Source organism: Melozone crissalis, unplaced genomic scaffold (assembly GCF_028551555.1).
Source record: "Melozone crissalis strain CALT ecotype California unplaced genomic scaffold, PUWL_Pcris_2 ptg000088l_1, whole genome shotgun sequence".
In the NCBI taxonomy this organism is placed as follows: Eukaryota; Metazoa; Chordata; class Aves; order Passeriformes; family Passerellidae; genus Melozone; species Melozone crissalis.
In genome coordinates, this window is record NW_026535865.1 from 2322186 (window position 1) to 2343832 (window position 21647).

General features: G+C 47.9%; 1 protein-coding gene across 4 annotated transcripts in view; it reads left to right on the top strand.

Moving 5' to 3' along the window:
• Positions 1-21096, top strand: part of DOT1L (DOT1 like histone lysine methyltransferase) — an 85852-nt gene extending 64756 nt beyond the window's left edge. The window contains exons 18-28 of one of the 4 annotated variants that reach the window (XM_054290949.1): positions 519-656; positions 1505-1630; positions 2717-3198; positions 4546-4669; positions 5899-6045; positions 7225-7351; positions 8678-9267; positions 12179-12384; positions 13640-13704; positions 14578-15531; positions 20274-21096. In XM_054290949.1, the coding sequence (XP_054146924.1) occupies positions 519-656; positions 1505-1630; positions 2717-3198; positions 4546-4669; positions 5899-6045; positions 7225-7351; positions 8678-9267; positions 12179-12384; positions 13640-13704; positions 14578-15531; positions 20274-20281 (2967 nt within the window). In that variant the 3' untranslated portion in view covers positions 20282-21096. Of the gene's footprint in view, positions 1-518; positions 657-1504; positions 1631-2716; positions 3199-4545; positions 4670-5898; positions 6046-7224; positions 7352-8677; positions 9268-12178; positions 12385-13639; positions 13705-14577; positions 15532-16670; positions 17760-20273 lie in introns of those variants that run through there. The other 3 variants (XM_054290946.1, XM_054290947.1, XM_054290948.1) reach the window with 3 other exon arrangements.
• The last annotated feature ends 551 nt before the right edge of the window (positions 21097-21647 follow it).

The following is a 21647-nucleotide window of genomic DNA, read 5'->3' on the forward strand; positions in this document are numbered from 1 at the left end:
AAGGAAGGGAACAACTCACAGCCAGGTGGTGTTTGGTGAAGGATTTACCCTCTGCTGCTCAAACAAACTCTGTGCTGCCAACCTAGCTCAGGAGCACAGAAGGGAAATGTGGGAACTGTCCACAGACAGTTCTGTTGGCTGGCAAAACCTAAATGCCAGTTTTGCAGTTGAAGGGGTGGAACAGCAGCTCCAAGGTCCTTGTGTTCCTCCTTGTTATCCCCCAGCAGCCACAAAGTGCCTTGGGAATGCTGGGGGAGGTCCTGAGAGCTTAGAGTTCTGCAGATCTCCTCAGTGTCACTTGGGAATGGGACAAACACCTGGAATGAGGGTGCCAGGACCCCAGGAATGAGGGTGTCAGGACCCCAGGAATGAGGGTGTCAGGACCCCAGGAATGAGGGTGTCAGGACTCCAGGAATGAGGGTGCCAGGACCCCAGGAATGAGGGTGCCAGATCCCCAGGAATGAGGGTGTCTGAGAGTGTCAGGACCCCTTTGACTGATCTCACCCTTCACCTTTTAGCTGGGAGTTAAAGCTCTGACGTACAACGACCTGATCCAGGCTCAGAAGGAAATCTCTGCTCACAACCAGCAGCTGAAAGAACAGACAAAACAGCTGGAGAAGGACAACAGTGAACTCAGGAACCAGAGCTTGCAGCTGGTAGGTCCAGGGGATGCTGCGCTTGGTTTGAGGACAGGGCACCAGCTGGGGGTGAAACATCACCCTGCTGCTCAGGGATGATGGGGGGAAACCTGCAGGAGTCCTTTTTTACCTTTGATTGACCCCATAGCAGATCCTGAACTGGCAGTTGGCTCAGCTGTGTCCCCAAACAGCTCTGGATGTCACTGGGTCTGGGTCTGGCTGTGGAGGGCTTGCTCTGTGGTGCTCATCTTGGTAACTCAAACTGAGAGAATCATGGAGCTGGTAATGTGGGAAAAGACCTGTAAGGTCTTGGAGTCCAACCATCAAGCAGCAGCACCACCATGATCACCAAGACACCACTCAAGCATCCTCAAGTGTCACTGCCACTTGTTTGAACGCTGCCAGGGGTGGGGACTCATCTGTGCCAATGTTTGACCACCCTTCAGTGAGGAAATTTCACCCATCTAAAGCTCCCCTGGCCCAGCCTGAGGCCATTCCCTCTGCTCCTGTCCCTGTTCCCTGGAGCAGAGCCCGACCCCTGGGCTCTCCCCTCCTGTCAGGAGCTGTGCAGAGCCACAAGGTCCCCCCTGAGCCTCCTTTGCTCCAGGCTGAGCCTCCTCAGGAGGTAGATGAGGGGAATATCTGGATTTGGAAGCAGTGAGGGTGGGTGATAACACTTTTAGAAAGTGCCACACTCCCTAGCATGAAACTGGGAGGACTCAGTGGTCAAGGGGTTTTTGTACATTCAGTGCAAAGTTCCTGCTTTCAGCTGGGAGCCAGGTGTGCAGGGTGAGAGCTCTGTTCTGAGCTCTTTGTCCCTGTCCCTGTTGTGACCTCTTTGTCCCTGTCCCTGTGTGTCCCTGCAGCTGAAGGCTCGCTGTGAGGAACTGAAGCTGGATTGGTCAACGCTGTCACTGGAGAACTTGCTGAAAGAGAAGCAGGCCTTGAAGAATCAGATTTCTGAGAAGCAAAAGCACTGTTTGGAACTGCAGGTAGAGAGCAAGAAACAAATGCAGAGTGACCAGTTTGGGGTAGCTCTTGGGCAATGTGGCAGTTATGGATATTACACTAAATATGATGGGAAAGGATGAGCCAGGTGTTGCTTTTTTGTTTATTCTTTTTTTATTCCCCCAGAGATTGAACTTTCTATTTTAGTAAATAAGGATGTGGATAACTTGTAAAAGCAGTAATGCCATGATAAATAAATACCATGACCTGATTCCTTGGTGATGCTGTGGAAGGAGGAATCATGGTTTATCATTACATAGAATTAAAAATCACAAGCTGATGATTTTCATGTGTGCTCTGATGTCTCAATTCAGGAATCATAGAATCCCAGACTGGTTTGGGTTGGAAGAGACCTTAAAGCTTATCTCATTCCACCCCTGCCATGGGCAGGGACAGCTTCCACCATTCCAGGTTCCTCCAAGCCCCATCCAACCTGGCCTTAATACTTCCAGGGATAGGGTGGGAATCATTTCCCCCTGGGTGACATTTCTCATAGTGACAAGGAATTGAACTCCTTTGTGTGAAGAGCTTTTCTTTCCCTGTGAGATTGGCTCCAGAGCTTTTCCAGCCTTTTGCTGGATGCCTTGGCATGGAGTGACTGTGCAGTACTGATGTACTCCACAGTCTCACTGTAAGTTGGAGATATTTTCCTTTTGTTTTTAAGATCTCAAATATTCTTTCTCAGGGTTTCTGAACCACTCCCCTCACCTGGGCCTTTTGGTCTTAAGCTCAGAGCAGAAATTTTCTCTCAAATATTGAGGTCCCTTGTTCTGCATTATTCCCAGAAGCAGAGACACTTTTACTTAAAAGAATTTAGAAGCAAAACTCCATAATGTGGAGTTTTGATAGAATGATGGAATTCATACACTTAATACAGATTGGTATAGATTGGTTCTATTGTATTAAGATGCTAAGCAAAGAAAAGTATATAACAGAAGTATTATTATTAGTTATTATTAATAATATAACGATTAATTTATACACTTAATAATAGAATAATATAATTAATACACTTAACAATAGAATTATTAAGTGGAGTCTTTAATTTTTGTTTTCCTCTTCATTTAAAGATCAGCATCGTGGAACTCGAGAAGAGTCAGCGGCAGCAGGAGCTGCTGCAGCTCAAGTCCTACACCCCCTCAGAGGAGCCCCTGCCAGTACAGCTGCACAGCAAAAGCCACCTGAGCCGTGACCCTGAGGCTGAGCAGGGCAGGTTCCAGCTGGAACTGGAGTACTCCAAGTTCCCCATGCCCCACATGAATGGCATGAGCCCCGAGCTGTCCATGAACGGCCACGCCACCCCCTACGAGCTGCAGCACGCCTTCAGCCGGCCCTCGTCCAAGCAGAACACCCCCCAGTACCCCAACTCCCACCTGGACCACGACATTGTGCCCTGCACCCCCAACCACAGCAGCAGGCAGAAGGCAGACAAGGTGACCAGCCTGGCCCTCCCTGATTACACCAGGTTCTCCCCTGCTAAAATCGCCCTGCGCAGACACTTGAATCAGGACCACGGAGTCAATGGAAAAGCCACAGCTAATGAGATCCAGAGGTGAGAGGGGTGAGAGCAGAATAAATCACCTGGATTCCATTTTCTTCATGCTGGAAAAAGCCCCTTATTTGTTGGGAAGGATGAAAGTTTGACAAGAAGGTCTCACAGATATGTGTGCTTAGCGGAAAGATTTTTAAATGTAGAGTCTGATGAAGGAATAGAGTTGGAAGCAAGGTTCGATGTTGAAGAAAAGAATTGCTGAGCCAGTTTTTTACTGGATAACCAAGGAGGCAAAGGGTGTGTTAGTTAGAAGGGGTTTTTATGGCTTAGAGCAAAGGATAAACCCACCTCAGACAAGAAGTTTTTACCAAGCAGAAAGATAGCACAGGCAAACAAGTCAGCAAAGTTGCAAGTAGAAAAAAGGTCTCAGAATTTTCCATGGCAAGAAAACTGAATAACAACTTCTAGCTTAAACTGTAATGTACTGACTTTTAGTGATTGGAGAACAGTAACACGAATATGGTAATTATAGTAGTTAAAATAGGCCTTAGGTAATAGTTAAGGTATAGATTGGTTCTACTGTATGAAGATGCTCAGTAAAGAAAAGCATGTAATGCATTGTAACCAGAAGAAAAATATATAATGCAATGTAACCAAAAGAAAAGTATATAATGCAATGTAACCAAAACCAAAGGGTCTCCAGGCCTTCCTGCAGCTGGAGCTGGCAGCTGTAGGCACAGCTTTGTCACCCACCACCCTGGACTGCTGTAACATCTTAGATACAATAAACTGCATTTTAGAGAGCCACCTGGAGTCCCACATCCCTCATTTAGGCTCTTACACTTATTTATTCACATAATTAATTTTTATACAGTTTTATACATTTTTATACAGACCTCATGTGTGACTCCAATTGGTCAGTAGTTTTTTTGCCAATTATTATTAGTAACAAGTTGTTACCCTGTATTAATTGCTCATTCAAACCGTGGTGTGTACGTGCAGGGAAAGTTGTTTGTGAGAGATGGTTTTCATTTTTCTATCTAAAAACAGTTTATACTGGTGCCGGTTGTTTCTCACTCAGGAATAGATTGTTTTGCTAACAAACTGCTCACACCAAGATTGCTTTCACATGGGAACTTGCAAAGTGCCAGCTTTGCCACTGATTCCAGGAAAGCAGGCCTTTCTTTATAATTTTCCAACCTTACTGCAACAGGTAGTGTTAGTAGCACTGATACTAATATTGGGAAAAGATGTTTTTCAAATTGGAAGTTAATCTGTTTTAAAAAGTTTTATTTCATGAAAACAAGCGATGAGAGCTAATGGGGTAAATAAAGTGGGACAGGAATTGAGTGTGGTATTTCTTGTCACTGGCTTTTGCATCCTGACAATTGTACATTTCTCTTCCAGAGCTGAGCATGTCAAAGAGAATGGCCTTACATACCCAAGCCCTGGAATTGCAAATGGCATCAAGCTGAGTCCTCAGGAAACTCGGCCCTCCTCCCCCGCGGCCTTACCCAGTGCAGGAGAGAAGGTAAAGGGTGTGCAGCTGCTCAGGGCAGGCTGGGAAATGCAGGAATGGCCTGGAAAATGCAGGGTTGGCCACACTGGAAGATGCAGGAATGGCCTGGAAAATGCAGGGTTGGCCAGGCTGGAAAATGCAGGAATGGCCAGGCTGGGGAATGCAGAAATGGCCTGGAAATGCAGAGTTGCCAGATCGGAAAATGCAGGAATGGCCAGGCTGGAAAATGGAGGGCTGGCCAGGCTGGAAAATGCAGGAATGGCCTGGAAAATGCAGGGTTGGCCACACTGAAAAATGCAGGAATGGCATGGAAAATGCAGGGTTGGCCACACTGGAAAATGCAGGAATGGCCAGGCTGGAAAATGCAGGGTTGGCCAGGCTGAAAAATGCAAGGTTGGCCAGGCTGGAAAATGCAGGGTTGGCCAGGCTGAAAAATGCAAGGTTGGCCAGGCTGGAAAGTGCAGGAATGGCCTGGGAAATGCAGAGTTGCCAGACTGGAAAATGCAGGAAGGGCCTGGAAAATGCAGGGTTGGCCAAGCTGGAAAATGCAGGAATGGCCTGGGAAATGCAGGAATGGCCAGACTGGAAAATGAAGAAATGCTGCCTTCTGTGGCCAGCTTGGAATGGGAAATGATAAAATCCAGTGGGTATAATGCAATAAATCAGAGCTGGTCAGAGGGAGAGAAAAATGTGCTCTTTCCTGAGCACCAGTATTGCTGGTGGTGGGAATGCTGTTTGATCTGGCACGTGTCTGCTTGAACTGGGAAAGGAGGCTCTTGCACAGTTATAAAAATAAAGAGTAAGAAATATGGTCCATGTAATTGGTGCAGCCATGGAGCACATTGGGGCTCACAGAGCAGCAGGTGCCCTGCAGTAGCAGGTTGCCATGGAAATGCATCTGGCTGCTACAGAGGGCCTCAAGATACAAAATCTGACATCTGAGTGCTTTTCACAGAGCTCCAACCAAAACACAAGGAAAATGAGCTTGCCTGAGGCTTCCTTTTCCTGATGCTGGGGGCCAGCAGTGGCCTTAATTTACCCATTAAAATGGGTAAATTTCTGTGCTGTGGGATGGTGCTGTCCCAGGAGCCTGGTGCTGCTCCCTGTCTGATGTAGTAATTCCTTAAAAAAAAAGAAATGGAGGAATGGCACACACAAAGAAACAAGCAGATTATCATTACCTTAAAAAACATTTTCAATATTCTGTGTAAGAACTTTGCTTTCTCTTTTGATTTTTACAGGTTTTGAGAGAGAGAAGCTCTGTGAGTAATGGAGAAACTATCACCAGCCTCCCTATCAGTATTCCTCTGAGCACAGTGCAGCCCAATAAACTCCCTGTTAGTATCCCTCTGGCCAGCGTAGTCCTACCTAGCCGTGTTGAGAAGGTGGTGAGTAAGGGATTGTCAACACTTTCCATCCCTAAATAAAATCCCAGGGGTAGGAATGGGGTGCTGTGCCCCAGGATCCTCCTTGGGGTGGCTGCTGGGGGATGATCCTCTTGGATCCTGTGGATTTTTCCTCTCTTTTCTCTGTGGGGTGGAGGGAGGTTCAGCCAGAAAGGAGAGTAAATTAAATACCTCAGGACAGCCTGGTCTGGAATGTGTGTCTGGGTGAAAAGCCTGAGAGTTTGTGGCAGAGAATTGCATGTGTCAATTAGTTCTTAGCCCTGCTTTCTGCAGGAATCTGAGGGAGAATTCTGTCTCAGTCACCTCAAAGCTGCCTATTCTCCTCACACATGTGCAGGGTGAGCTTGAACAGCCCCTTGAGGCTGGGATACCTCACTGCTCTGTAGCAGAAAGCCTCTGGGGTCATCTCTTTTGGAGATGTGATAAGTCCCTGCCCTCTCTGAGTGGAGGAGGAGTTCAAAAAGGCCTGGTCCAGTTTCTCACACCATTTGTGACAGAAGTGCTGCAGCAGAGAGCTGAGAAGCATTTGCTGCTTTTGCTGAGAGCTCTGAGTTAGAATCCATCCATGACTTGTCTTTCTCTCCCATTTTGGGAAAGCTGGAGCTGGTTCACAGTATTGAACCCTTTGCATTTTTCCAGCTGAAGACTTCTGGCTTTAGCAGAACCAGAGCCTGCTCAGCTCTGGGTGTCCTTAGGGCAGTGCCAGCCCTGGGTGGCACCTCCCTGGTTGTTCAGGCTGCCTTTTCACAGGTGTTTCCTCAGAGAATGTCCCAGAGAACATGGCCTGATGCACTTCATGTTCCCTTTGGGGTTGTTTTGGGAGCTTTGTGAGCACAGGCCTGGGGACATGATACAACCACAGTGCCCTCTGTGCTGCTGCTGAGCCATTCCTGCTCCTGCAGAGCTCTCCTGGGTGTGAATATCCTGTGATGAGGAGCCTCCCTCTCTGCATGGTGCCTGCTATGTGTAAGATACTACTGCAGCTTAATTAATCACTCATTTGGGGCTATAACCTGCTGATCCATGCTTTTCTCAAAACAAGCTGAATCTGGGGCACACAGGAAGCAGGGCCCCTTCCCAGGCAGATGTGCTAATGCATGAATTTGGTTGAATTTGGAGATTTCTGCTGCTGTTCCCTGAAATGCCCTTTTCTCTCCCCAGAGAAGCACACCCAGCCCAGTTCACCAGAGCAGAGACTCATCAACACTTGAAAAGCAGATTGGTGCTAGTTCTCATAATGGCATAAGCAATGCTGCTGGAAACAAGCCTCTGGCTTTGGCTACCTCAGGTAACAGCCTCACCCGTGCTCAGCTGCTCCTGCCTTGGGGCAGCACCCAAACACACCCAGCTGAGTTTTCCAAGCACTTCTTGCCAGGTGCTGCAGGCCCTGGAGTGCTGGATAGCTCTGGGTGGGAGCAGAAACTCATGGATGATGCTCTGATGTGCATCTGGCATAAAGGGTTGGATTGATGTGCCTTTACCTGTAAATAAACAATTCTTTCTGTGGGTTCTGTGGGGATCCAGAGATTCCCACTGGATCCCATGATTTATAGTATGGCAAACCTGCAGAGTGTCTGCAGCTGGTGGCACAGCTGTGTCCTGAGCTGATCTGGCTCTAAAAGTTTTATTTTACAGGGTCTTTAAATAGCAGAATAAATTTTTGGGAGCAGGTTATGGAGGTGCCTTGTGAGCAGCTGTAAAGGCACAACAATCTGGGTGGGAGAAGCTCAAATGGGAGAGGATGGGGATCCCTTTAGGTGCAGACATTGCTTCTGACTCTGTTCCATGGAAATCATGGTCTTTAGCTACTCTGGGAATGTTGTGGGCCAGGAAAAGTTCTACAGCTGATCCCTCACCAGAGAGTGCTTTTGTTCTCAGTGTTTACCACCCTGAGGGCTTGGGTTGTTTCAATATTTGTTTTGCAACGGGCTTGGCTGCTTTTATCTATAAAGCAAATGAAGTATTTAAAAAACCTTGTTGTAAACCATTATCATGTTGTTCCCTTCTGCCCTTTTCATTTAGAGAGCCCAGGCCATCCTAGAACCCTAAACCCATTTATGATACCCTGTGATAAATTCTGAATTCCCGTCACAAGATTCCTCCCTTGTGGGATTTTTCTGCCACTATGTCCTTGAAGGTCCCCTGTCACTCCCTAAGTCCCAGGCTTTTGCTGAATTTGGAGGAGGTGGGCTGTGTGCATGGCAAAGTCCTTCTCTTTTTGGGGGAGGGAAGGACTGAGTCTGGCCATCCATTTCCTTGATGAAAGGAAGGAGTTGAGAGTAGAGGAGCCCTGATTAAAGAGGGGTAATACTTCAAACAAAGCTGTAACTTGTATTCCATGCAAAACTGGGAGGAGCACATGTTCTGTGGGTACCTCCATATAGCAGGTGAATTTTCCTGAACTGGCAAGAGAGCGGTGGAAGTTCCTAACCCCCAACTGGCACCTCAGCACCCAGAGAGCCACAGGGAAAAGCAGCCCTGTGTTTCCCATGGAATCCAGGGCCACTGGCTGTCCTCCAGGCAGAGCTGGAATCCCTCCTGGCCCTCCCAGCCCTGTTCTCAGTGACCTCTCTTGCTCAGCCCCAGCAATGATCTATACTTTCCCTCTCAACAGGTTTTTCTTACTCTTCTGGCTCCGTGGCAGTCAATGGAAATCTTACAAACAGCCCAGCCCATCTTAACCATAGTGTTGATCAGGCAGCTCTGGACGACTCTGGGAGTCTCTTTAACTCTGTAGGGTCTCGGAGTTCCACTCCACAACATCCTTTGCTAATGATGAGGAACTCTGGGCAGAACTCCCCTGCTCAGCAGCACTTGAGCCCCCGCTTAGGTGGCCCGGCCCAGAGCCTGGCAGGGGGACTGCAGAGTGCAGAGGCTCAGAAGATCTTTGCCGAAGCAACAAAGGGGGACCCGCAGTGTGATGCAGCCTTTTCAGATGCCGAGAACGAGGCCAAGAGGAGAATCATCTTTACAATCTCTCCTAATACAGGACATGTAAAACAATCCCCTTGCAGCAAGCACAGCCCCGTGGCAGGCAGCTGCCAGGCCCACGGGCAGGACGGGAAGAAGCGGGGCCGGCGGAAGAGATCGAACCCGGGCAGTGCCAGCGGCAACGGCGCCGTCTCCCCGAAACGCAAAGCGCTGCCCTCGCTGGCCGGGCTCTTCACACAGCCCTCGGGGTCACCCCTCAACATCAACTCCATGGTAAGGGCACCAGATGGGCTCTGGGACAGCTCTGGGAGTGGGGAGTTCAGCGTGGGGGGTGGCTGTTACCTGTTCTCTGAAATAGGAGTCTCCTTGAGTCTCATCAGCTCTTGGAGATCAAGGTAGCTCAGCTACCTTAGAAGACATAAAATCAACAGGATGGCTTTTGTGGTAGGGTTGGAAACAAAAAGTGTTTAGAGGGTGGTGGTTGTTACCTGTTCCCTTAAATAATGGACCTCCTCAAGTCTCATTAGCTGTTGGAGATCAAGGTATCTCAGCTACCTTAGAAGGCATAAAATCAACAGGATGGCTTTTGTGGTAGGGTTGGAAACAAAAACTGTTGGTTTAGAGGGTGGTGGTTGTTACCTGTTCCCTGAAATATTGGTCTCCTCAAGCCAGGTCTCATCTCACTCTTGGAGATTTATTTCACGCCCAAGATGGCTCAGTTACCTTAGAAGGCCTAATATCAACAGGATGGCTTCTGTGGTAGCGCTGGTTTAGAGGGTTGTTGCTGTTACCTGTTCCCTCTAATATGGGATGTCCCTGAAATATCTCCTTGAGCCAGGTCTCATAAGCTCTTGGAGATCTATTTCACATCCAAGATAGCTCAGCTACCTTAGAAGGCATAAAATGAACAGGCTTCTATGGTAGTGTTGGAAACAAAAAGTGTTTAGAGGGTGGTGGCTGTTCCCTAAAACAGGGATCTCCTCGAGTCTCATCAGCTCTTGGAGATCTGTTTAAAATTCAACATAGCTCAGCTACCTTAGAAGGCATAAAATCAACAGGATTTGTGGTAGTGTTGGAAACAAAAAGGTTTAATAAAAGGCAAAATAACAAAACTCTTTACAGAAAAAAAACCAGCCAGGTGCAAGAGGTTCTTGCTCTGATAAAACACCTCACAAAAGCCATTAGTTTCTTTGTTCTCTTCTTTTTCTAGTAAATTGCTCAGGTGGGCCTTTTTGGCTTCTGTCCATTTAACTATCTTTAAGTTTGAGGTGAAATCTCCCAAGTCCTATGAGATGTGTTTTTACCTAATAGAGGAGAGAAATTTCTGGGCTTTTTTCCTTTTTAAGGGGACAAATGAGAGTTTGGTCTCTCTGTCAACAGAGGACACATTCCTATGGTTCCCCAGTGAGCATCTCCTGTGGAAAAGCTGTGTGGGTGAACATTTAGGCAAGGCAGGCAAGTCCACACACACCCAAGCTCAGCAAAGGGAGGCAGAAGGGCCTTTTGTGTGGTGTGAAAACATCCTCATTCTCCTGTGAAAATTTAAGAAGTTTAATAAAGGCAGGGTTTTCAGCTGTGAAAAACACCTTCACTCTGCTGTGAAAGTTTAAGTTTAATAAAGGACAATGGGAGACAAGGACCATGGAGCAAAGGTTATTACAGCCAGGTCCATCTTGGCACTCAGCCTTTGGGGATGCCCTTAAATACCTTTTTTCTTACACAGCCTGTTGCATATTCATAGATCCTTTAACATATCCATAACTAGTTTACCCAAGATATCCAAGATATCCCAGGAACTATTTTACATGGCCCCTCCTTGGCTCTGCCTTTTTAGAGCATGCATGTTTCTTGGCTGTGGTTTTGGTTCCTTTTCTTATATCACTTTCAATTTTGGGCCTTGGTCCACACTTTTTCAGACAGCAGATGCTGATGGCTGGCAGATCTGTACAGGTGTCCTCATGCTGTGTTCATTGGATGTTATCCCATCCAAGCAGGCATTTTAACACAAGCACACTGATATCAGCTATTCCACTATTATGTCTAAGCTTAATTAATAACAGAAACAAAAACTATATCTTTATAACAAAGATAACATCACACATATAAAATTCATTTTACTTTAACACCACACATATAAAAGCCATTTTAATATTTGTGAAAAGCCAATATTATAATATGTATCTATAACATATGGTCAGTTCCAGCAAGGTTTATTTCAGAGCGTTGAAGGGGAACCAGAGACAAAAGACAAACTATGTTCTGTGCACAACGTTTAGTAGGGAAGGCACAGGGGTGGCACAAAGGGCAGAGCAAAGGGCTTTGGCTTTCAGAGAAGATGGGGCTGGCCAGAAGGGGTACCACAACCAGGGAGGAAACAGGGAAAGGAGAAACCAGGGGAACTTGGGACATGTGGGGGAAGGAGCTGGGATGGATCAGTGTTGGGCAAGATTCCATAGGAAGCGTTTTCTGTCCACCCAGGTGGGGTAAACTCTATGGTAAGAGTATGGTAAGACTATGGTAAATCTCTCCAAGGCAAGGCTCTGGGGTTTTCCTTGAGGGGGAAGGAATCAGAGGATTCCACAAGGGATAAGCTCCAGGCTGGAGCTGGAATTGCCATGAAGGCTCTTTGCAGCAATTCCTGCCTCTTGTTTTCACTAAGTTGGTGAACAGTTTGTGTATAAGCAGAACGTCTTCAAAGAGCTCTTTGCTGTCAGAGCATTAAAAATTAAAAATAATCTCTTCCCTCATGACAAAGAGCTTGTTTTTGCAGTGAAGTTGATTTTTGAGGCTGTAGATTCAATATTTTGAAAATAGTTTAAGCTAAGATTGACTAAACAGCAGAGGAGTGCCAGAAGCATATGGCATTCTTGCTAATGAAGCCAGCTAGAGAGTTGTGTGCATGTGATCCTGCAGTGGAGTTTGAGAAGGAAAGGTTTATCCCAGGTCGTCATTTCTGATGTCAAACATGAAATCAAAGAATGAAAATTTGCTATTTTTCCAAATTACATTTAAGCCTTCACCTTAAAAAAAGGAGGAGGTGGAAGACAGCAGCAGCAGTGCTAAACCAGCATCTGTTGGATGTCCCAGAGCAAGTTAAACCTGCATTATAATCTTTAAGATCTTTTTTAAGATGTCTTTCCAAGGATGCTCTCATGTATAACTGCTTTCTTTCCTTTTCACCCAGGTCAATAACATTAACCAGCCCTTAGAAATAACAGCCATTTCCTCTCCTGAAAACTCCCTGAAGAACTCTCCTGTTCCTTACCAGGACAATGACCAGCCCCCAGTGCTGAAAAAAGAGAAGCCCCTCGTTCAGAGCAACGGTGTCCATTACTCCCCCCTGACATCGGATGACGAGCAGGGCTCTGAGGATGAGCACAATAGCAGCAGGTGAATGCACAGGCACAGTTTCAGGATAGGGTTTCTCTCAGGGCTGATAAGTCTGCTCTCAGCAGCAGGGGTGTGTTTAAAGCCTCTTTGTTCTCCTTGCTTAAAGGCCCATCCCATTATGCCAAGCCTGTTATGTGGCTGAAGCTGTGAACAGGGGAGATATTCAGGCAGAATGTGGGAAGCTACTGTGGCTGCTGCCGTGTTTGCAAAGCTGGCAGAGTCTGGCCTTGGAGATAACTGCTGGAGAAATGACTGAGAGATGGAGGAGGCTGAGGGGAGGCTCCTCGGGGGCTGCAGCTCCTCCCCAGGGCAGGCACAGGGGCAGGGGCTGAGCTCTGCTCTGGCACAGGGACAGGAGCCCAGCAAGGGCTGCAGCTGTGCCAGGCCTTGGCATGGAGCTCAGGGCAAGGTTCTGCCCCCCGAGGCTGCTGGGCACTGCCCAGGCTGCCCAGGCAATGGTGCCAAGGCTGCCAGAGCTGCAGGAGCTCCCAGGGCTGCTCAGGGTGGGGGTGTTGGGGTGGCTGTGCAGGGACAGGGCTGGGCTGATGATCCCTGAGGGTCCCTTCGAACTCAAGATATTCTGGGATTTATTCCCTCAACCAGTGGGACCAGGATTTCCCAGCTCATTTTCCCATTCTGGCAGCTGTGGGATTTCTGTTTGCTCTGCTAATCCAGGAAGGTGCTGCTGGCAACCCCCAAACCTGCCTGGTTTGCCCCTCTCCTCCCCTCAATTCATCAGGAGGGGGCTCAGCCCAGGGATGGCAGAGCCCAGGAGGGCCCTGGCACAGGGTGCCCAGAGCAGCTGGGGCTGCCCCTGGATCCCTGGCAGTGCCCAAGGCCAGGCTGGACAGGGCTTGGAGCAGCCTGGGTAGGTGGAAGGTGTCCCTGCCATGGCAGCAGAGGGATGAGATGAGCTTTAAAGTCCCCCCCAACCTAAACCATCCTATGGTTCTGTGGCAAACAACCACTACAGGAATGTGGTTCTACTTCTTGTTTTCAAAAAAACCAACAAAGTTCTCTGAATGTGAACTAATCCTGTCAAAAAGCAGTAATTCTGTAATGACTCCTGCCTAAAGTTTGTGGTGGGTTTTTGGATGCTTATAAATTCCTTTAGTGACACAAAACTGTGGGACTGAGTTGTTTTTTTCTACTCTCTCATCTGATAAGACCTGATCATGAGGAGTATAGATTGAGAGGGGAAATGTGCAAGAGAAGGTTTGCTATAGGTGCAATAACCTTTCTATTTTCCCACTAGAATTGAGAGGAAAATTGCAACAATATCATTGGAAAGCAAATCTCCACAGAAGACTGTTGAAAATGGTACGTGTGAGGAATGGGAATTGTTTGTGGCAATGGCTGGGCCTGGGATGGGTGAAGCTGACAGTCTGTGGGATGTTTCTCTCTGCTGCTGGACCAAGTGTCATTCTTAATCATCATTAAGCCAGGTGGCTGCTAATTACAGATTTTGGGTCACTTCTTTCTGTAGTCACAGGTCAGCAAAGATGTGACCAGTTTTTTCACTGACTCAGGGTTTGAGGAGGGATCTGTAGTACAAATATGGGGGGGGGAAAGCAGATCAGTGTCCTCAGACTCTTTCAGAGTGTTGAAATGAATTTTAAGGACTTTCAGATGACTTCACAAATATTTCTGCCTTTGGTTCAGAAATAGAATTGCAGACTGATAAAAGGTGGGTTTTGAAGGATAAAAAAATGTGGATATTGTTCAGAGAAGTGTCTGAATCACCAGGAGCATCTGAGGGAGCTGGGGGAACTCAGCCTGGAGAAAAAGAAGCTTGGGAGGTCCTCACTTTCTACAACTTCCTGAGAGGAGGGGACAGCCAGGGGGAATGAGGCTCTGCTCCCAGGAAACAAGGGACAGTACAGGGAAAACTGGTCTCAAGATGTGCCAGGAGAGGTTTAGATTGGATATTGTGAGAATTTCTTCACTAAAAGGGTGGTCAGGCATTGGAAGGGGCCACCTGGACTGGTAGAGTCACCATCCCTGGAAGTGTTCAGAATACCAATGGATGGGGCACTTGGGGACATGGTTTAGTGATAATCATGGTGGTGGTGCTGGTTGATGATTGGACTTGATGATCTTAAAGGACTCCGTGATTCTATAAACCCCATTCTCAAGGGGCAGATTGAGTGAATGCTGTTTATTGACATTTCTAAACCTTCCCTCCCCATTTAGGTGGCAGCATATCGGGGAGGAAACAAGCACAAAGCAACGAGAACATGAACAGCAGCAAATGGAAATCGACTTTTTCACCGATATCTGACATCAACCTGACCAAAACCACCGACAGCCCCTTGCAGGCCGTGTCAGCTCTGAGCCAGAACTCCCTGTTTGCCTTCAGGCCTTCCTCCGAGGACGGGCTGCCCATGGACACCAAGGTGCCAGGACACCCCAGGAAGAGCCTGGCAGTGCCCTCGGATGGGCTGAGCCCTGGCACAAACCCCCCCAATGGCTTCAGCTACAACGGGGGCCTGTCCTCCGAGCTGGGCCTGCACGGCTTCATGGACGGCGCCGCTCTCCCTCACAAAGCTGGGGATGGTTCCAACTGCTCCCTGGGCTTCCCCTCGCAGCGAGGCAAGGACCTGGGGGTGTCAGACACCAACCTGTTCCTGAACAAGAGGCAGCTGGAAGCTCTGGGCACCAAGGGAGAAGAGCTGAGCCGGCCGGGGGTGAAGGGCAAGGAGCTGGGCGAGCTGAGCGCCCGAGCCGGGGGGGCTGTGGAGAAAAACTCAGTGCAGCACAACGGGAAGGTCGGCAAGGGAAGGGACCGAGACGTGGAGTTTAAAAACGGCCACAACCTTTTCATTTCTGCTGCTGTTTCGTCTGGTGGCCTTCTGAATGGTAAAAGCCTTTCTACTGCTGTTTCCTCAGCAGGGAACCCAGCGCCGTCTGTCCCGACGCACCATCCCTTCCTCAACACTCTGACCACTGGATCACAGTTCCCCCTCGGCCCCATGGCCTTGCAAGCAAACCTCAACTCGGTGACAAATTCCTCAGTATTGCAGTCCTTATTTAATTCAATGCCAGCTGCTGCCAGTCTGGTCCACGTGTCATCAGCTGCAACCAGACTGACTAATTCTCACACTATGGGGAACTTCTCTCCTGGGGTTACAGGTGGAACAGTTGGAGGTAGGCAGAACTCTTTCTCTGGTATAAGACAGGGCCTAAAGGAAAATCTGACACTGCCTCTCCAGGGGTGAAACCCTTTCATTTCTACAGGATGCCAAGCAGATCTGTCCCACATAACCAGTCTCCTCTCTCTCTCTCTTTCTCTCTCTTGGAATTGCTAGGATGATTTCAGTTCCCTACAGTGAAATCTCATGAGCTTTGTCTGCTAGATGAGCTTGTTGTACCACCTTAATGAAACAATACACCCAGACTTTGTGATTGATAATGTTTGCTTGTTCAGATGTTGCTGTGTTGGAACCAACTTAGGTCTGCCTGCAGGTAACAGATTTGACTTGTCCTGGTACCATGTTAAGGATCTCTAACTTGTCAACTTGAGTAAAGGTTGAGTTTAGGCCTTGAATGGATTTAGCATGATCCAGGAGGAGCAGAACATCAGAGGAGCTGGTGTTGGGAGTTCTGTAGCATTCTGGCCCTTGAATGGACATGAAGAGCATTTCTTGGCCAGGAAGGGCAATGCCATATGCACCTTGCACTTCTGGGATTCTGCACAGGCTTGGCTTCTGTGGCCCACACCGGGGACAAGCTGGCAGGACCAGAAGATAGGCTGGACCTGCCATCTCTTAAGTGTCTAGGGCAGTTTTTCTGACCTGTCCATAATCATTCAGGCACCATGTCGGGAAATCCTAACTCTCACATCTCTCAGCACGTAGATTTGCTGGAATTACACCTCCCCTCTGCTGCCCTGTAAGTGGGGGAGCAGGAGGGTGGGGAGGGAAGAGCAGCACTTTGAGTCTTCAGATAAGCAACTCTAAAGATCACTTCTAATCTCATCAAAACTCTGCCTGTGTGGTATAGAAGTGACAGTTCTTGGGTCTGACCATTTTTCCTCGTGGCCTTTAGAGGTTGGCAGTAGGAAAGGTAAGTGGAACCTTTTGTACCTCCTGGCCTGCACCATTATCTCCTCATTGCTTGCTGCCTTCTCACGCTGCACATTTTTGTATGGGGCTGTGACTTATTATAATTTTGCTTTTGTTTGTTTGTTTATTTTCCTTTTTTTTTTGTTTTGTTTTGTTTCTCTTGTCACTTGAGACTGTACAAAGGCCATCTGTTGAAGCTGAGTTTTTCTCTCCTGTTTGCAGGTATTTTTAACCATGCGGTGCCTTCTGCCTCCTCTCCTCATCAGTTTGGAGCCAGTTTCAGCAGCAGTGCTGTCTCTAGCAGCACCGTGCTAAGCTTAAACCCTCTGCAGGCTGTTGCCAGCACCTCATCCTCATCCTTCCCACCCTCTTCCTCTAATTTAGTAACATCTAGTGACACTAGACCTGCTCAGCACCTCAACAGAGCTCCAGTGCAATCTGTCTTCCACCCCCCTCCACCTCCTCCTAACGTGTCCTTGCCTCCCCCTCCTCCTTTACTCGCTTCTAACTCCGAGCCTGCTCTCCTGCAGAACCTGCCCTCCATCCCTCCTGGCGAGACGTTCCTGCCCGCCTCCTCCTCCTCCTCCTCCTCCTCTTCCTCTGTCCAGTCTAACTCTTCTTTGTCTCTCAAACTGGCTTCTCTCCAGCACAAACCCTCCCGCCCCTCCTTTACCGTGCACCACCCGCCCCTGCCCCGCGTGCTCCCGCAGCCCAACGCCGCTGGCACGGCCGCTATGTGGGTGACCCTTGGCATGCAGCCTCCTTATGCTTCGCACCTTTCGGGGGTTAAGCCACGATAAAGAGCTTGCTTAGCTAACAGTTCTTGTTTTGTAAGGTAAGGCCAGACACAAAACCAGAGGAGTTTGCGGGCGAGATGCTCACTTGACGCTTCTTCCTTTGCAGAGAGAGAGAGAGAGGTCGGGGCTCCGTGAAACAGGAACCTCTGAAACGGGGAAAATGAGCCCTAAAATGGGGGAGAGAAACCTCTGAAATGGGGAGAGGAATCTCTAACATGTGGGGATTGAAATCTCTAACATGTCCGGATTGAAATCTCTAAAATGTGGGGATTGAAATCTCCAAAATGGGTGGATTGAAATCTCTGAAATGTGGGGAGCGAATCAGCTGGTGGCAGAGGATGGGGAAAATGAGCCCTAAAATGGGGGAGAGAAACCTCTGAAATGGGGATTGAAATCTCTAAAATGTGGGGATTGGAATCTCTAAAATGTGAGGATTGAAATCTCTAAAATGGGGATTGAAACGTCTGAAATGGGAATTTGAGATCTCTTAAATGTCCAGATTGAAATCTCTAAAATGCCTGCATTGAAAACTCGAAAATGTGGAGGTTTGAAATCTCAAAAATGGGGATTGAAATCTCTAAAATGTGTGGATTGAAATCTCGAAAATGTGGAGATTGAAATCTCGAAAATGTGAGGATTGAAATCTCTAAAATGTGGGGATTGAAATCCCTAAATTGTGGGGATTGATATCTCTAAAATGGGGACCGAAATCTCTAAAATGTAGGGGACTGAAATCTCTAACATGAGGGGATTGAAATCTCTAAAATGTGAGGATTGAAATCTCTAAAATGGGGATTGAAATCTCTAAAATGTGGGGAGCAGATCAGAGGATGTTGACAGAGGCTGGGAAGTGTTGGTGCTCTGTTCTGGGAGTCAGGATTTCTCGACAAAAAGTGCTCACATGGGTAACTCTGCTCTGGCTCAGGGTTATGTTCAGGCTGAGGTCTCTTCATAGGAAGAGAAAATGTTCTTTCTGGAGGTAGCCACAGGAGAAAATGTCTATTTTTCATGTGATTTTATACAGTTTTTGGAAGTGAGTGTTGCCCATCTGATCCCCCCTCTTGCACAGCCTGTTTATCCCAAACCAGTCCTTGTCTGTAGCACTGAGGTGCCCAAAGTTGCCTCTTTGTGACTCTGTGTGACAATGTGGTGGTCAGTAAAAACTGCCAGTCAACAACAGCTGCTCTAAATGGTCATAAAGTCAACAATCTCTGGGTTATAAGCTTCAGCTTTGCTTGGAGAGCAAATTCCCTGGGCCTGCAGAGCAGTCAGTGTCCCTGCATCACTGGAAACACAAGCACAGGTAGCAGAGAGGGGCTGTGACTCCCCTGTCACTTCCCTGTGCTGCTCTTGCTGCCAGGGCCAGCAGGAGCAGCCCCAGCAGATGTTTTATATTTGCTCACAAGCCCTGGGAGCACAGGGAATGTGCAGGGGGCAGTGGGCTCCACTCTCCACAAAGGCTGGAGGAGCTTCTGGAGGCTGTGTGCATTTCTCCTGCAGCAGGTATTGGTTGAACTGTCTCCAGAATAAACTGTACTGCCACAGAGCTGGGTCCTGTGGTCAATGCAAACTCTCTGTGGCAATCCTGCTGTACCAAACTCGTGCTTGCCAAGTGCATCCAAGTGTGCCCAGCCCCAGAGCTGGCTCCCTGCTTTCCTTGTAGGTCTCTGTGATGTTGTTGCTGTCCACTGGTACCAAAGCTACAAACGTGGTTGAACACACTTTGCTGCTTTATAAAACTCGATTACAACACACCTGAGAGAGCCTCTGTGCATTGTGTGTAGTGTTTTCCTCATCAAATTCCTCCTCAGACACCACAAAACCCCTGGTTAGGCTTTTGGGAGGCACGTAAGTATTGCCAGGTCCTTCCCTGAGGAAAGGGAGGCTGAGGAAAGGATTTGTGTGCAAGCAGAGAGGTGGGCATGGAAAACCCCCAAAAGGAGAGAGGATGGGGATGAAGGAAGATGGGGATGATGAGGAGGGTCTCTGTTGGAATTATCTGGAACTGAGACCAGGTAATTGGACCTAGACCTGCTGGACTAGGATCCATCAGGTGTGACGGTCCCTGTCACTGAAAAATACTGAAAATAAGAGGCAAAGCACAAAAAGGACTGGTAGAAAAATATCTGGGTGTCAAAGGTGGGTTATGGAGCACAGGAGCAGAACTGATGGTGCCTGAGGTGGTTGTGATCCCAAGCCCTGTGACTTGAAGCCAAGGGATTTGAGCAGTGCCCTTGATTTCTGTGGGAACAGAAATGGGTTCAGATGTGGAACCAGGAATTGGGGACTGAAATAATCTGCTTTGCTTCTGTGCTGGGAGAGCTGGGCGTGCTCACCTGGACAAGAGAAGGCTCCAGGGACACCTCAGAGCCCCTTTTGGGGCCTGAAGGGGCTCCAGGAGAGCTGCAGAGGGACTGGGGACAAGGCCTGCAGGGACAGGACACAGGGAATGGCTCCCACTGCCACAGGGCAGGGCTGGGTGGGAGATTGGGAATCAGGAATTGTGGAATCCATCCCTGGAATGGATTTCCCAGAGCAGCTGGGGCTGCCCCTGGATCCCTGGCAGTGCCCAAGGCCAGGCTGGACAGGGCTGGGAGCAGCCTGGGACAGTGGGAGGTGTCCCTGCCATGGCAGGGGTGGCACTGGATGGGATTTTAAGTCCCTCCCAACCCAAAGCATTCTATGATTCATAATGTCCCTCCCTCACAATAATAACAAAACTCAAAGCAGATTAACTTTTACTCTAAAATGGTGACATACTGAGGGGGAAAATACCTTTTTTACTCTTTTCCCCTCACTTGATTTCAGTCCCATAGGACAGAGTTCAACACAGCTTGAAAAACTTCAGCATTTGGTGGGGCCTCACATCCCTTGGAACATCCATCCCTTCCTCTAATGGGGATTGGGCCAAGATTTGCTTCATCTGAGGAGGTCTTGGAGCAATGTAGGAATGATTGACACATCGAACAACACAGCAGATTTTTGCCTTTTATTTAGATGAGTCTCTTCCTCTCCTCCTGTTGTGCAGGTAACTAGGATTTCTACCTCAACCCAATGTGACCTATGCAAGGACAACGTGGACCAACTTCACTCGGCTTCCACTGAAAGGTGCTCACCTGGCCTGTGCAGGGGTTTCTACTCTTACTACTGGACAAAATAAAAACCATAAAAAAAAAAAGACCTAAACAACAGAGCAAACATTTACTGTGAATCTGACTAAAAAAAAAAAAAACAAAAAAAAAAAAAAGGAAAAAAAGGCAAAAAAAAAAGGCAAAAGAAATGCTTAAAGCTCCAGTTTGTATTGTTGATAGTTTAGATAAAGTATTTATCTTTTTTTTAAAGTGAAAACAATTTTGACTTATTTTATTCCACCTAGATTCATAAATACAAGTTATTATTATTAAATTCTCTGAATACTAAAGGACTGGCACACCAGCAGAGATGTACAAGAGCCTCCTCGGTGCTATTTTGTCCGTCAGAACTGTGCCTCTGGTTTGAATCCTTGGTGCTGATTTCGGGGGGTTGACCAATGCCAAACCCAGTTTTTAAAGGTCTGCAGATTATTTATTCCCCTGCCTGTGTTCATATCCCAAACTCCTCTTGGTTGGCAGCCAGGGCTGACAGAGGAAGGAATTTGAGCCAGGCCCTTTTTACCTGGATGGGTTTTAATTGAGTTTGTGACTAACGAGGGCTCTGTGGAGCAGCCTGGGCAGGCACAGCTGGAACAGGAGAAATCCAAGTCCTGCCCCATCCCAACTCCTTCCCTGGTGGTGCTGGGGTCACTGTGAATTTTGGTAGCTGGTCTGGTAACGCTTTTTGGGGCTGGCCTTGGTGTTTGAGCAGGTGCTGGTGCTTTGCCAGCTCTGGGAAGGTTGAACATTGTGTTTGTGTCCTGCTGCAGGCTGCAGAGTTTGCTCAGCTCGTTGTTCTTTCCTTCCAAGCACAACAGGTTTCCTTGGTAGGGATGTGATACTTGACAAGGTGCATTTTGCTTTTGTGTTCCTTTGCTTTTCAGTAGGTTTTGGAATGGTAGTTCACAAAAACACCCCGAGCTGAGCCTGTGCTGTCCCTGTCCCCCTGCGTCGTGACTCGGTGCTGTGTGTGCAGGAAGGGCTGATTTTATAGAGCTGTGCTGAAAACTTCTGCGTTTTTATGCTTTGTTTCCTTTGGTTTTAGTTTGTACAATGCACAATGAACCTGTAAAAAACTTATTTATTCAAGTGCACAAAGTGAGGAGGAGAAGGAGGATCCATTGAAGTAGAAATCAGCCTGGTCTGAGTTCAGGCCAGGCCAAGCACCAATTAAAGATATCACAGTAGAAAGGGGATTGCAACAGCAAAATTACTGGAAAAAAAATCACATTCAGACTTTGGAAAACACTTCCCTGGTGCTCAGAGGGGCA